The sequence below is a fragment of the Petromyzon marinus genome, chromosome 65 (genome assembly GCF_048934315.1).
Source record: "Petromyzon marinus isolate PM22_M1 ecotype Great Lakes invasive population chromosome 65, UKy_Petmar_22M1.pri1.0, whole genome shotgun sequence".
Taxonomy (NCBI): Eukaryota; Metazoa; Chordata; class Hyperoartia; order Petromyzontiformes; family Petromyzontidae; genus Petromyzon; species Petromyzon marinus.
Genome location: NC_133731.1, coordinates 3,182,511 through 3,196,188, shown reverse-complemented (window position 1 = coordinate 3,196,188; position 13,678 = coordinate 3,182,511). Strand labels below are relative to the sequence as shown.

Genomic DNA, 13,678 nt, shown 5'->3' with positions numbered 1-13,678 from the left:
ACATTTCCCGGGAAGCGTTCACATTGCTTTGAACACACGCGCTGTCTGCTCGGCCCTCCTGACAGTAAAAGGAGCCCCCCCCAAGTCTCCAAAGTGGCAGAAAATTTTCTGCATTGTAGCGCTGCTGCCTTTCCACCCCCTCCCCCCCCCCCCCCCCCCCCCCCCGTTTACAAGCCCTGCAAGAGCCGGGTTTGGTGGAAATTCCACATTCCTATGGTGGGGGGGGGGGGGGGGGGCAAAGAGGTCTCTCCTTTACGGACAACAAAAACCACTGTTGGTCTTATTCTTAGCTCTTTCGGTAAAGTCGCGTTGAAGGGAAACAATAAAATAATAAAATATATATAAAACAATTAAAAAAAATTCTCACGACGTTTCGACCATAACACAAACGGTCGTCACGTCGTGAGAATGTTTTATGGTTTTATATATATTTTATTATTTTATTGTTTTTCCTTCAACGTGACTTTACCGAAAGAGCTAAGAATATGAATTACTGCAGTCACGAAAGCTTTAAATCAAAATTTCACTGTTGGTCTTGCCCACAATTTTGATCTTGCTAGCTCGGGGGGGGGGGGGGGGCTCGAGGGGGGGGGCTCGGGGGGGCTCGGGGGGGGGGGGCTCTGGGGGAGGGGGGGGGCCCGCTGAGTTTTTCCGTACAGCTCCCTTTGTCAGGAGCGTACCTGGCCATCGCAAACGAGAGCCGCTCAACGACGCGGATAGTTGCCGTCACGTGGAACTTTCTAGCAGCAGCCAATTAACTCTAAACGCGTGGCGATGTCCATTTCTAAAATGTGGTGGGTGGGGGGGGAGGAGTACACGGGGAAAATATCCACGCGACCACGCGGGAGGGGGAGGGAGGGGAGAGAGAGAGAGACACAGCAAACTCCAAAATATACAGTAGGTGTCAGGGTCAAGATTGAACCCACGACCTCCTGCGTGCCGGGCGAGGTAGTTAACATCTCCTAGCTACTGATGATGATGATGAGAGACGCTGCAAACCTCATATACAGCAGGTGTCAGAGTCAAGATTGAACCCACGACCTCCTGCGTACCAGGCGAGGTAGTTAACATATCCTAGCCACGGTGATGATGATGAGAGAGAGAGACAGCAAACTCCAAAATATACAGTAGGTGTCAGAGTCAAGATTGAACCCACGACCTCCTGCGTACCTGGCGAGGTAGTTAACATATCCTAGCCACGGTGATGATGAGAGAGAGAGAGACACAGCAAACTCCAAAATATACAGTAGGTGTCAGGGTCAAGATTGAACCCACGACCTCCTGCGTACCAGGCGAGGTAGTTAACATCTCCTAGCCACGGTGATGATGATGAGAGAGAGAGAGACACAGCAAACGCCAAATACACAGCAGGCGTCAGGGTCGGGATCGAACCCACGACCTCCTGCGTACCAGGCGAGGTAGTCAACATCTCCTAGCCACCGTGACGCACGCGTCCGGCAACATTGAGAGGTTCCTTCAAGTGCCCTCTTAGTCCACACTTAGAGGAGACGGCACTTGGCCACCCCACTCTACTTACCCGGGTGGGCGAGTGGGGGGGGGGGGTGGTATGGGATGGGTGGGGGAGATTGCTCCGAAATTTTAATTCCTGGAGCTGAAGTTCAGGTCAAAACTTGGGCGCGGAACAAAAGTTGAATATGACGCCGGCGGATGTTTGGCTTGAGTGTGAACCCAGGTGAATCGCAACGTCAGCTCTGTGCGAGGCTTCTAGTCGCTGTGCGAGTCTGTGGGTCTTCTTACGAGTCTCGGTCGCTGTGACCAATAAACCTGAGCGCACGCACACTGGTGGAGCCAGTGGGGGGGCGGGGGGTGGGGTGGCACGTGCCCCCCCCCCCCCCCCAATGATCCAAACGAAATCTCTAATTTCGATCGGATCATTGGGGTTTATTAGTAATAAATCGGCATTTAGTGACCCCCACTGCCACCGTGTAGCAGATTATTACGTGCCAGGGACTCTATGAGATGACAGGACAATAGTCTGAGTCCATAACTGGCAATAAGTAACGGCAAAGCGGTTATAAGTGACTCACAGAATTGTGCGCAGCTGCGTCTACAGAGTCCACGACTTCCCTGAAGGCATCGACACCTTCAGCGAGCGCGAGGCCGATCACTAACAACGCGGTTCGCAATTCCACTCTCGATCGATGGCTGCCCCATTGCCGCACACGCCTCGAGTAACAAGCAAGGGACAACTCCTTACTTATTACTCACAACTTCTTACTAACAACTCCTTACTTACTAACAACTCCTTACTTCTTACTAACAACTCCTTACTTACTAACAACTCCTTACTTATTACTAACAACTTCTTACTTACTAACAAGTCCTTACTTATTACTCACAACTTCTTACTAACAACTCCTTACTTACTAACAACTCCTTACTTATTACTAACAACTTCTTACTTACTAACAAGTCCTTACTTATTACTCACAACTTCTTACTTACAACTCCTTACTTACTAACAACTCCTTACTTACTAACTCCTTACTTATTAACTCCTTACTAACTCCTTACTAACAACGTCTTACTTACTAATAACTCCTCACTAGTGACTCCTTACTTACTAACAACTCCTTACTTACTAGCAACTCCTTACTTACTAACAACTCCTTACTTACTAACAACTCCTTACTAACAACTCCTTACTTATTAACAACTCCTTACTTATTAACAACTCCTTACTAACTCCTTGCTTACCAACTCCTTACTTACTAACAACTCCTTACTTATTAACAACTCCTTACTTACTAACAACTCCTTACTTACTAACTCCTTACTAACAACTTCTTACTTACTCCTCACTAGCGACTCCTTACTTACTAACTCCTTACTTACTAACAACTCCTTACTTATTAACAACTCCTTACTGACAAGTCCTTACTTACTAACAACTCCTTACTAACAACTCCTCACTTACCAACAACTCCTTACTCACTAGCAACTCCTTACTTACTAACAACTTCTTACTAACAACTCCTTGCTTACTAACTCCTTACTAACAACTCCTTACTTACTAACAACTCCTTACTTACTAACAACTCCTTACTTACTGACAACTACTTACTTGCTAACAACTCTTTACTTACTAACAACTCCTTACTTACTAACAATTTTTAAATGTTGGAGGGGTTGCCCCCCGCCCCCCTTACCTGAAAATCCTGGCTCCGCCATTGCACACACACACACACACAGGTATTAAAAGTTTTTTGTTCGCTTTCAGCACCACGTGAAAATCAGATGAACGTTTCCAAGAATAACAATGCAAGACCGTTTTTTTGTTGTTAGACGATCGTGCGCGGCTCGCGTTCAATCCGCGAGCCGCGCGAAACCCACGCGCGGCTAAATCGAGGGGAGCCTGGGGACGGCGATGATGACGATGACGATGATGACGATGATGACGATGATGACACGAGAGGGCAAGCTCGCCCCCGTTGACGCTCGCTGTGTACGAGCGCACACAGACTCGTCCCCGTAGCCACGGCGTCGTCCCTCTCGCAGCCTCCTCCTCCTCGGCGGCGTCGGTCGGCGTCGTGCGGTGTGAGAGCAGGAGGAGGCTCGCGGGGGAAGCTGTAAAGCGGGGACGCGGACGACGAATTGGACAGCGGCCCCCCACCACCTCTGTTAGAAGTGGGGAGGTGGCCTTGTTGGCTGTGTGCGCTGAGCCCCCCCCCCCCCCCCCCAGGGGTGTGGATTCCCGGGGTTTGGATTCCCGGGGTGTGGATTCCCGGGGTGTGGATTCCCGGGGTTTGGATTCCCCGGTGTGTGGATTCCCGGGGTTTGGATTCCCGGGGTTTGGATTCCCGGGGTTTGGATTCCCGGGGTGTGGATTCCCGGGGTTTAGATTCCCGGGGTTTAGATTCCCGGGGTTTGGATTCCCCGGGGTTTGGATTCCCAGGGTGTGGATCCCCGGGGTTTGGATTCCCGGGGTTTGGATTCCCGGGGTTTGGATTCCCGGGGTGTGGATTCCCGGGGTTTGGATTCCCGGGGTGTGGATTCCCGGGGTTTGGATTCCCGGGGTGTGGATTCCCGGGGTTTGGATTCCCGGGGTTTGGATTCCCGGGGTGTGGATTCCCGGGGTGTGGATTCCCGGGGTTTGGATTCCCGGGGTTTGGATTCCCGGGGTGTGGATTACCGGGGTTTGGATTCCCAGGGTGTGGATTCCCGGGGTTTGGATTCCCGGGGTGTGGATTCCCGGGGTTTGGATTCCCGGGGTTTGGATTCCCGGTGTTTGGATTCCCGGTGTTTGGATTCCCGGGGTGTGGATTCCCGGGGTTTGGATTCCCGGGGTGTGGATTCCCGGGGTTTGGATTCCCGGGGTTTGGATTCCCGGGGTGTGGATTCCCAGGGTTTGGATTCCCGGGGTTTGGATTCCCGGGGTTTGGATTCCCGGTGTTTGGATTCCCGGGGTGTGGATTCCCGGGGTGTGGATTCCCGGGGTGTGGATTACCGGGGTGTGGATTCCCGGGGTTTGGATTCCCGGGGTGTGGATTCCCGGGGTGTGGATTCCCGGGGTGTGGATTACCGGGGTGTGGATTCCCGGGGTTTGGATTCCCGGGGTGTGGATTCCCGGGGTTTGGATTCCCGGGGTTTGGATTCCCGGGGTGTGGATTCCCGGGGTGTGGATTCCCGGGGTTTGGATTCCCGGGGTTTGGATTCCCGGGGTGTGGATTACCGGGGTGTGGATTCCCGGGGTTTGGATTCCCGGGGTGTGGATTCCCGGGGTTTGGATTCCCGGGGTTTGGATTCCCGGTGTTTGGATTCCCGGTGTTTGGATTCCCGGGGTGTGGATTCCCGGGGTTTGGATTCCCGGGGTGTGGATTCCCGGGGTTTGGATTCCCGGGGTTTGGATTCCCGGTGTTTGGATTCCCGGTGTTTGGATTCCCGGGGTGTGGATTCCCGGGGTGTGGATTACCGGGGTGTGGATTCCCGGGGTGTGGATTACCGGGGTGTGGATTCCCGGTGTTTGGATTCCCGGGGTTTGGATTCCCGGGGTGTGGATTCCCGGTGTGTGGATTCCCAGGGTGTGGATTCCCAGGGTTTGGATTCCCGGGGTGTGGATTCCCGGGGTTTGGATTCCCGGGGTTTGGATTCCCGGGGTTTGGATTCCCCGGGTTTGGATTCCCGGGGTGTGGATTCCCGGGGTTTGGATTCCCGGTGTTTGGATTCCCGGGGTGTGGATTCCCGGGGTGTGGATTCCCGGTGTGTGGATTCCCGGTGTTTGGATTCCCGGGGTGTGGATTCCCGGGGTTTGGATTCCCGGGGTGTGGATTCCCGGGGTTTGGATTCCCGGGGTTTGGATTCCCGGGGTTTGGATTCCCAGGGTTTGGATTCCCGTGGTGTGGATTCCCAGGGTGTGGATTCCCAGGGTTTGGATTCCCGGGGTTTGGATTCCCGGGGTTTGGATTCCCGGGGTGTGGATTCCCAGGGTGTGGATTCCCGGGGTTTGGATTCCCGGGGTTTGGATTCCCGGGGTTTGGATTCCCGGGGTGTGGATTCCCGGGGTGTGGATTCCCAGGGTGTGGATTCCCGGGGTTTGGATTCCCGGGGTTTGGATTCCCGGGGTGTGGATTCCCAGGGTTTGGATTCCCGGGGTTTGGATTCCCGGGGTGTGGATTCCCGGGGTGTGGATTACCGGGGTTTGGATTCCCGGGGTTTGGATTCCCGGGGTTTGGATTCCCGGGGTGTGGATTCCCGGTGTTTGGATTCCCCGGGGTGTGGATTCCCGGGGTTTGGATTCCCGGGGTGTGGATTCCCGGGGTTTGGATTCCCCGGGGTTTGGATTCCCCAGGGTTTGGATTCCCAGGGTTTGGATTCCCGGGGTTTGGATTCCCCGGGGTGTGGATTCCCGGGGTTTGGATTCCCGGGGTTTGGATTCCCCAGGGTTTGGATTCCCAGGGTTTGGATTCCCGGGGTTTGGATTCCCGGGGTTTGGATTCCCCAGGGTTTGGATTCCCAGGGTTTGGATTCCCGGGGTTTGGATTCCCGGGGTGTGGATTCCCCGGGGTGTGGATTCCCGGGGTGTGGATTCCCCGGGGTGTGGATTCCCAGGGTTTGGATTCCCCGGGGTTTGGATTCCCGGGGTTTGGATTCCCGGTGTTTGGATTCCCGGGGTTTGGATTCCCCAGGGTTTGGATTCCCAGGGTTTGGATTCCCGGGGTTTGGATTCCCGGTGTTTGGATTCCCCGGGGTGTGGATTCCCGGGGTTTGGATTCCCGGTGTTTGGATTCCCGGGGTTTGGATTCCCCAGGGTTTGGATTCCCCAGGGTTTGGATTCCCGGTGTGTGGATTCCCGGGGTTTGGATTCCCGGGGTGTGGATTACCGGGGTGTGGATTCCCGGGGTTTGGATTCCCGGGGTTTGGATTCCCGGTGTTTGGATTCCCGGTGTGTGGATTCCCGGGGTTTGGATTCCCGGTGTGTGGATTCCCGGGGTGTGGATTCCCGGGGTGTGGATTCCCGGTGTGTGGATTCCCGGTGTTTGGATTCCCGGTGTGTGGATTCCCGGGGTTTGGATTCCCGGTGTGTGGATTCCCGGGGTGTGGATTCCCGGGGTGTGGATTCCCGGTGTTTGGATTCCCGGTGTGTGGATTCCCGGGGTTTGGATTCCCGGTGTGTGGATTCCCGGGGTTTGGATTACCGGGGTGTGGATTCCCGGTGTTTGGATTCCCGGTGTGTGGATTCCCGGGGTTTGGATTCCCGGGGTTTGGATTCCCGGGGTGTGGATTCCCGGGGTTTGGATTCCCGGGGTTTGGATTCCCCGGGGTGTGGATTCCCGGGGTTTGGATTCCCGGGGTGTGGATTACCGGGGTTTGGATTCCCGGGGTTTGGATTCCCGGGGTTTGGATTCCCGGGGTGTGGATTCCCGGTGTTTGGATTCCCGGGGTTTGGATTCCCGGGGTGTGGATTCCCGGGGTTTGGATTCCCCGGGGTGTGGATTCCCGGGGTGTGGATTCCCCGGGGTGTGGATTCCCGGGGTTTGGATTCCCGGTGTTTGGATTCCCGGGGTTTGGATTCCCCAGGGTTTGGATTCCCGGGGTGTGGATTCCCGGGGTGTGGATTCCCGGGGTTTGGATTCCCGGGGTTTGGATTCCCCGGGGTGTGGATTCCCGGGGTTTGGATTCCCGGGGTGTGGATTACCGGGGTGTGGATTCCCGGGGTTTGGATTCCCGGTGTGTGGATTCCCGGTGTTTGGATTCCCCGGGGTGTGGATTCCCCGGGGTTTGGATTCCCGGTGTGTGGATTCCCGGTGTGTGGATTCCCGGTGTTTGGATTCCCCGGGGTTTGGATTCCCGGGGTTTGGATTCCCCGGGGTTTGGATTCCCGGGGTTTGGATTCCCCGGGGTTTGGATTCCCGGTGTGTGGATTCCCGGGGTTTGGATTCCCGGGGTGTGGATTCCCAGGGTGTGGATTCCCAGGGTGTGGATTCCCGGGGTTTGGATTCCCGGTGTTTGGATTCCCGGTGTTTGGATTCCCCGGGGTTTGGATTCCCGGTGTGTGGATTCCCGGTGTTTGGATTCCCCGGGGTGTGGATTCCCCGGGGTTTGGATTCCCCGGGGTGTGGATTCCCGGGGTTTGGATTCCCGGTGTTTGGATTCCCGGTGTTTGGATTCCCGGTGTTTGGATTCCCGGTGTGTGGATTCCCGGGGTTTGGATTCCCGGGGTTTGGATTCCCGGGGTGTGGATTCCCCGGGGTGTGGATTCCCCGGGGTGTGGATTCCCAGGGGTGTGGATTCCCGGGGTTTGGATTCCCGGGGTTTGGATTCCCGGGGTTTGGATTCCCGGGGTGTGGATTCCCCGGTGTGTGGATTCCCGGGGTTTGGATTCCCGGGGTTTGGATTCCCGGGGTTTGGATTCCCGGGGTTTGGATTCCCGGGGTTTGGATTCCCGGGGTGTGGATTCCCGGGGTTTGGATTCCCGGGGTTTGGATTCCCGGGGTTTGGATTCCCGGGGTGTGGATTCCCGGGGTTTGGATTCCCGGGGTTTGGATTCCCGGGGTGTGGATTCCCGGGGTGTGGATTCCCGGGGTTTGGATTCCCGGGGTTTGGATTCCCGGGGTTTGGATTCCCGGGGTTTGGATTCCCGGGGTTTGGATTCCCGGGGTGTGGATTCCCCGGTGTGTGGATTCCCGGGGTGTGGATTCCCGGGGTTTGGATTCCCGGGGTGTGGATTCCCGGGGTTTGGATTCCCGGGGTTTGGATTCCCGGGGTTTGGATTCCCAGGGTGTGGATTCCCGGGGTTTGGATTCCCGGGGTGTGGATTCCCGGGGTTTGGATTCCCGGGGTTTGGATTCCCGGGGTTTGGATTCCCGGGGTGTGGATTCCCCGGTGTGTGGATTCCCGGGGTGTGGATTCCCGGGGTGTGGATTCCCGGGGTTTGGATTCCCGGGGTTTGGATTCCCGGGGTTTGGATTCCCGGGGTGTGGATTCCCGGGGTTTGGATTCCCGGGGTTTGGATTCCCGGGGTGTGGATTCCCCGGGGAGTGGATTCCCGGGGTTTGGATTCCCGGGGTGTGGATTCCCCGGGGTGTGGATTCCCGGGGTTTGGATTCCCGCTGTGTGGATCCTCCCACCCCACCGGGCTGCCCGTTCCGCTGCGTGGTGGAGTTTGCTGCTGCCTGGGGTCCTGGGGGGGGGGCCGCTCTGCCGACGGCCGCAAGTGAAAGATGACGAGTCGGCGTTTTACTTTCGGTTCGGCGTTTTATTTTTTATTTTTTTTACACGTGGCCAACAAATTCCCGGTTCCTGAGAATTTCCCTCCCGCCCCGCATCTCCCGATTTTTTTGTTTGTTTTTAAATCACGGATGGCTACGTACAGTGTGAAAGAAGTTGGACGTACAACATACATACGGTAAACATACATGCAGTAGGTAGTTGATTATCCGGCGACTTCAGGGTGGGGGGAGGAGGGGGGAGTGGGTGCCGGATTTTCAAAAACGCCGGATGATCGCTGCATTATTTTCTTGGTTCATTCGGTAAAGTCACCACGTAGAAGGGAAACGATAAAATAATAAGAATATAAAACGATGAAAAGTCTCACGACGTTTTCGACTGCAAGCACAAGCTATCGTCGTCACGGCAAGAACTTTTTTTTATTGTTTTATATTTTTTATTATTTTATTGTTTCCCTTCCACGTGGTGGTGACTTTACTGAAAGAACCAAGAATATGAATCCCTGCAGTCACGAAAAGCTTCAAATCAAAATGTAATCGCTGCATTATTTAAAAAAAAATAGCTTATTTTTGCGCATTCATGCACAACGTTATGCGTTTAGGTGCTGTTTGTTTCGAGTGTTTTAAAAAAATATATATATATATATTTTTTTTTACTTGGTGAAATTGTCAGAAATAATATAATCGCTTAAATGAGACGAAAATCCTTGAGTAGAAGGTTACGGTATTTGCCGTGCCACATTTGCCACTCCAACCTCGGCCCCTGCACGGGGTGACGTTACATGGGTACTACTACTACGCTCTGGTGTCAACAACCATGATGTGCGTCTGGACCATCGCCGGACTCGGCTCTGCAGTCTTTGGAGCGGTTTTGCCGGTTTTTTTGCCGTATTCCGCCCGGAACCGCCGGGCAATCGATGATCAACTGTACGCGCATTTCAGCATGCGTGCGTTCAAAGTGCCGCGCGACCAAACCTCCCGCGTATATACGGCACGGGCCAGCGGGGAGGTGCTGCCCCCTACTGCATTGTGGGCCAGAGGTGGTGGTGGGGTGGGGGGTGGGAAGGTGACTTGAAGGGATTTCGGAAGTAGTCCTGCGTTGTCCACTTCCAACAGAATCTGATGAGCTATAAAGCTTTTTTTTTTTCTTAACCTGGCGGCATCGACGAGTTTGCTTGCGTTGAACCAATGCTGCCGATGTTACGTGCGCACTCCCAGAAGGCTGTGCGGGGATGATGAGATGTGCAAAATGAGCAATGACAAACAATCAAAACGTGTTTTGTGCTTCATGTGGAGAGGGGCCGGATATCCGTAAGAGCTGAACAACAGATTTATCCGCATCTCTGGCTTTGTCACCTGATGATGCTGGTTGTTGTTGTTGTTGTTGTGGTGGTTGTTGTTGTAATTACTGGTGGTACATCACGGTACTCGGAATTGTAAATGTTATAGTGGGGTTTACTCTCCAACACACACACACACACGACAGCCGGTGTGATGCTGTACTCGTAACGAATTGGTCACGTGTTGTTTACACGACAACCTTGCCGATTGGCTGTGTCGGGTGGTGGCGGGTTTAACGACACGTGTGTGTGTGTACGTGTACGCGATCTCGCACGAAAGAAACCTCTTGTGGATAATATTTGGTCGTGCGAAAGCTTACGGCCACGTGTTTTAAAACGAAGGAGAGCGTTGTTATTGGCCACTCGTACATTCCGCCGCTTAATAATTCAAATATCTCCGTCGGCGATGGGGAGGGGGGGGGGGAGTTTGTGATTTATTTTTTTATTTTGCCGCATCAACGCTGACGAACGTTGAACCTGCCTGGCAACCCAATCTGCGGGGGGGGGGGGGGGGTGGTGAGCAGCTTGCCTTGTGTGCCGGGCTGCCTGGTAACTGTGTGTGTGTGTGCGTGCCGTGTGTGTGTGTGTGTGTGCGTGCCGTGCGTGTGCGTGCCGTGTGTGTGTGTGTGTGCGTGCCGTGTGTGTGTGTGTGCGTGCATGTGCGTGCGTGTCCGCGCGTCTCCAATCTCCGCCCTCCCCACCCACCTAGGCTCACCGCGAGGGAACTTGCTCGCATCCACGCCATCCACGCGCACAACGGCTGCATCCCCAAGCCGAACCTGTGGATGAAGCTGCAGAAGTACTTCTCGCTGGCGGCCGACGGATTCCCGGACCCGAAGGTCCATGCCAGGTAGAGGTTGGTGGTGGTGGGGGGGGGGGAGGTGGTTGTGGGGGGGGGGGGGCAGGGTGGGTAGGAATGGAGGTGGGTGGGGGGGGGGGCAGGGTTTTGAGCGTGCTCATTCGCGACCCTTTGGTGTCGCCCCCTCCTGGTTCGAATCGGATTCGGGGCAGTGGCCCGGATCCGCCGCTTACCCCAGGGACGACGGGCGGGGCTCTGAGCACGCTGCGTCGCTCTTCAGAACTGCAGCTACCCCCCGTCTCGCCCCCACCCGCCCCCCCGCAACGCTCGTCCAAATTTTATAATAATAATAATAATGTTTTTGTAATTAAGATGTAGTAACCAGCCAAGTAGTAACCAAGACGTAGTAACCAGCTAAGACGTGGTCACTAAGATGTAGTAACCAGCCAAGTAGTAACCAAGACGTAGTAACCAGCTAAGACGTGGTCACTAAGATGTAGTAACCAAGACGTAGTAACCAACCAAGACGTAGTCACCAAGACGTAGTAACCAACCAAGGCGTAGTAACCAAGACGTAGTAACCAAGACGTAGTAACCAACCAAGGCGTAGTAACCAAGACGTAGTAACCAGCCAAGTAGTAACCAAGGCGTAGTAACCAAGACGTAGTAACCAACCAAGGCGTAGTAACCAAGACGTAGTAACCAGCCAAGTAGTAACCAAGGCGTAGTAACCAAGACGTAGTAACCAACCAAGGCGTAGTAACCAAGACGTAGTAACCAGCCAAGGCGTAGTAACCAAGATGTAGTCACCAAGACGTAGTAACCAAGACGTAGTAACCAGCCAAGTAGTAACCAAGACGTAGTAACCAGCCAAGTAGTAACCAAGACGTAGTAACCAAGACGTAGTAACCAACCAAGACGTAGTAACCAAGACGTGGTCACTCACGATCCTGGGGGTTGGTCTCCCCCAAGATAGCCCAGCTGGTGGACCGCCTCCCAGCCGTGGTGACGGTGTCACGGTGTGACCCCCCCCCCACCCAGCTGTGGTGACGTCACGGTGACCCCTCTCTGACCCCTCTCCGCGCCACGAGAACGACGGCACGCAAACGGCGAGCGACAAATCGATTTCGTGCGAGGAGCGATAATTAAAACATTTTAAAATATTATCTTTTTGTTTAAATCTACGCGGCGCTGTAATCCACGTCGCTCCTCCCTCGTCCCGTCCCGGCATTCCCGCGCCGCTCCCCTTCCGCCTAATTTGTAGGTTTCTCTCGGAGGTGCCCAGCCGGGCGGAGCTGGAGAGAGAGATGCTCGGCCTGCAGGAGACGCTCGCCGGCCTGGGCTCTCCCGTCGTGCTCTGCCACAACGACCTGCTCGTCAAAAACATCATCTACAACGCCGACAAAGGTGCGCGGCTGCACCGGCTGCAGTGCCTCCGCGGCACGCACGCGCTACACCTAGATTATACACACACCTAGATTATACACACACCTAGATTACACTACACCTAGATTACACTACACCTAGATTATACACACACTACACCTAGATTATACACACACCTAGATTACACTACACCTAGATTATACACACACCTAGATTACACTACACCTAGATTACACTACACCTAGATTATACACACACCTAGATTACACTACACCTAGATTACACTACACCTAGATTACACTACACCTAGATTACACTACACCTAGATTACACACACACCTAGATTACACACACACTACACCTAGATTATACACGCACTACACCTAGATTACACACGCACTACACCTAGATTATACACACACTACACCTAGATTATACACACACTACACCTAGATTATACACGCACTACACCTAGATTATACACGCACTACACCTAGATTATACACGCACTACACCTAGATTATACACGCACTACACCTAGATTACACTACACCTAGATTATACACGCACTACACCTAGATTATACACGCACTACACCTAGATTATACACGCACTACACCTAGATTATACACGCACTACACCTAGATTACACACACACCGAGATTACACTACACCTAGATTACACTACACCTAGATTACACTACACCTAGATTACACTACACCTAGATTACACACGCACTACACCTAGATTATACACACACTACACCTAGATTATACACGCACTACACCTAGATTATACACGCACTACACCTAGATTATACACGCACTACACCTAGATTATACACGCACTACACCTAGATTATACACGCACTACACCTAGATTACACTACACCTAGATTATACACGCACTACACCTAGATTATACACGCACTACACCTAGATTATACACGCACTACACCTAGATTATACACGCACTACACCTAGATTACACACACACCGAGATTACACACACACCGAGATTACACTACACCTAGATTACACTACACCTAGATTACACTACACCTAGATTACACTACACCTAGATTACACACACACACCTAGATTACACTACACCTAGATTACACACACACACCGAGATTACACTACACCTAGATTACACTACACCTAGATTACACTACACCTAGATTACACTACACCTAGATTACACTACACCTAGATTACACACACACTACACCTAGCTTACACACATACACACACACCCCTAGCTTACACACATACACACTACACCTAGCTTACACACATACACACACACACTCCTAGCTTACACACATACACACACACACTCCTAGCTTACACACATACACACACACACTCCTAGCTTACACACACACACACTTCACCTAGCTTACACACATACACACACACACTACACCTAGCTTACACACACACTACATCTAGCTTACACA

General features: G+C 53.4%; 1 protein-coding gene across 1 annotated transcript in view; it reads left to right on the top strand.

Moving 5' to 3' along the window:
- Positions 1-13,678, top strand: part of LOC142906464 (ethanolamine kinase 1-like) — a 62,441-nt gene that overhangs the window by 40,747 nt on the left and 8,016 nt on the right. The window contains exons 4-5 of the mRNA XM_076054246.1: positions 10,737-10,877; positions 12,091-12,237. Coding sequence (XP_075910361.1) covers positions 10,737-10,877; positions 12,091-12,237 — 288 coding nt within the window. The remainder of the gene's footprint in view (positions 1-10,736; positions 10,878-12,090; positions 12,238-13,678) is intronic.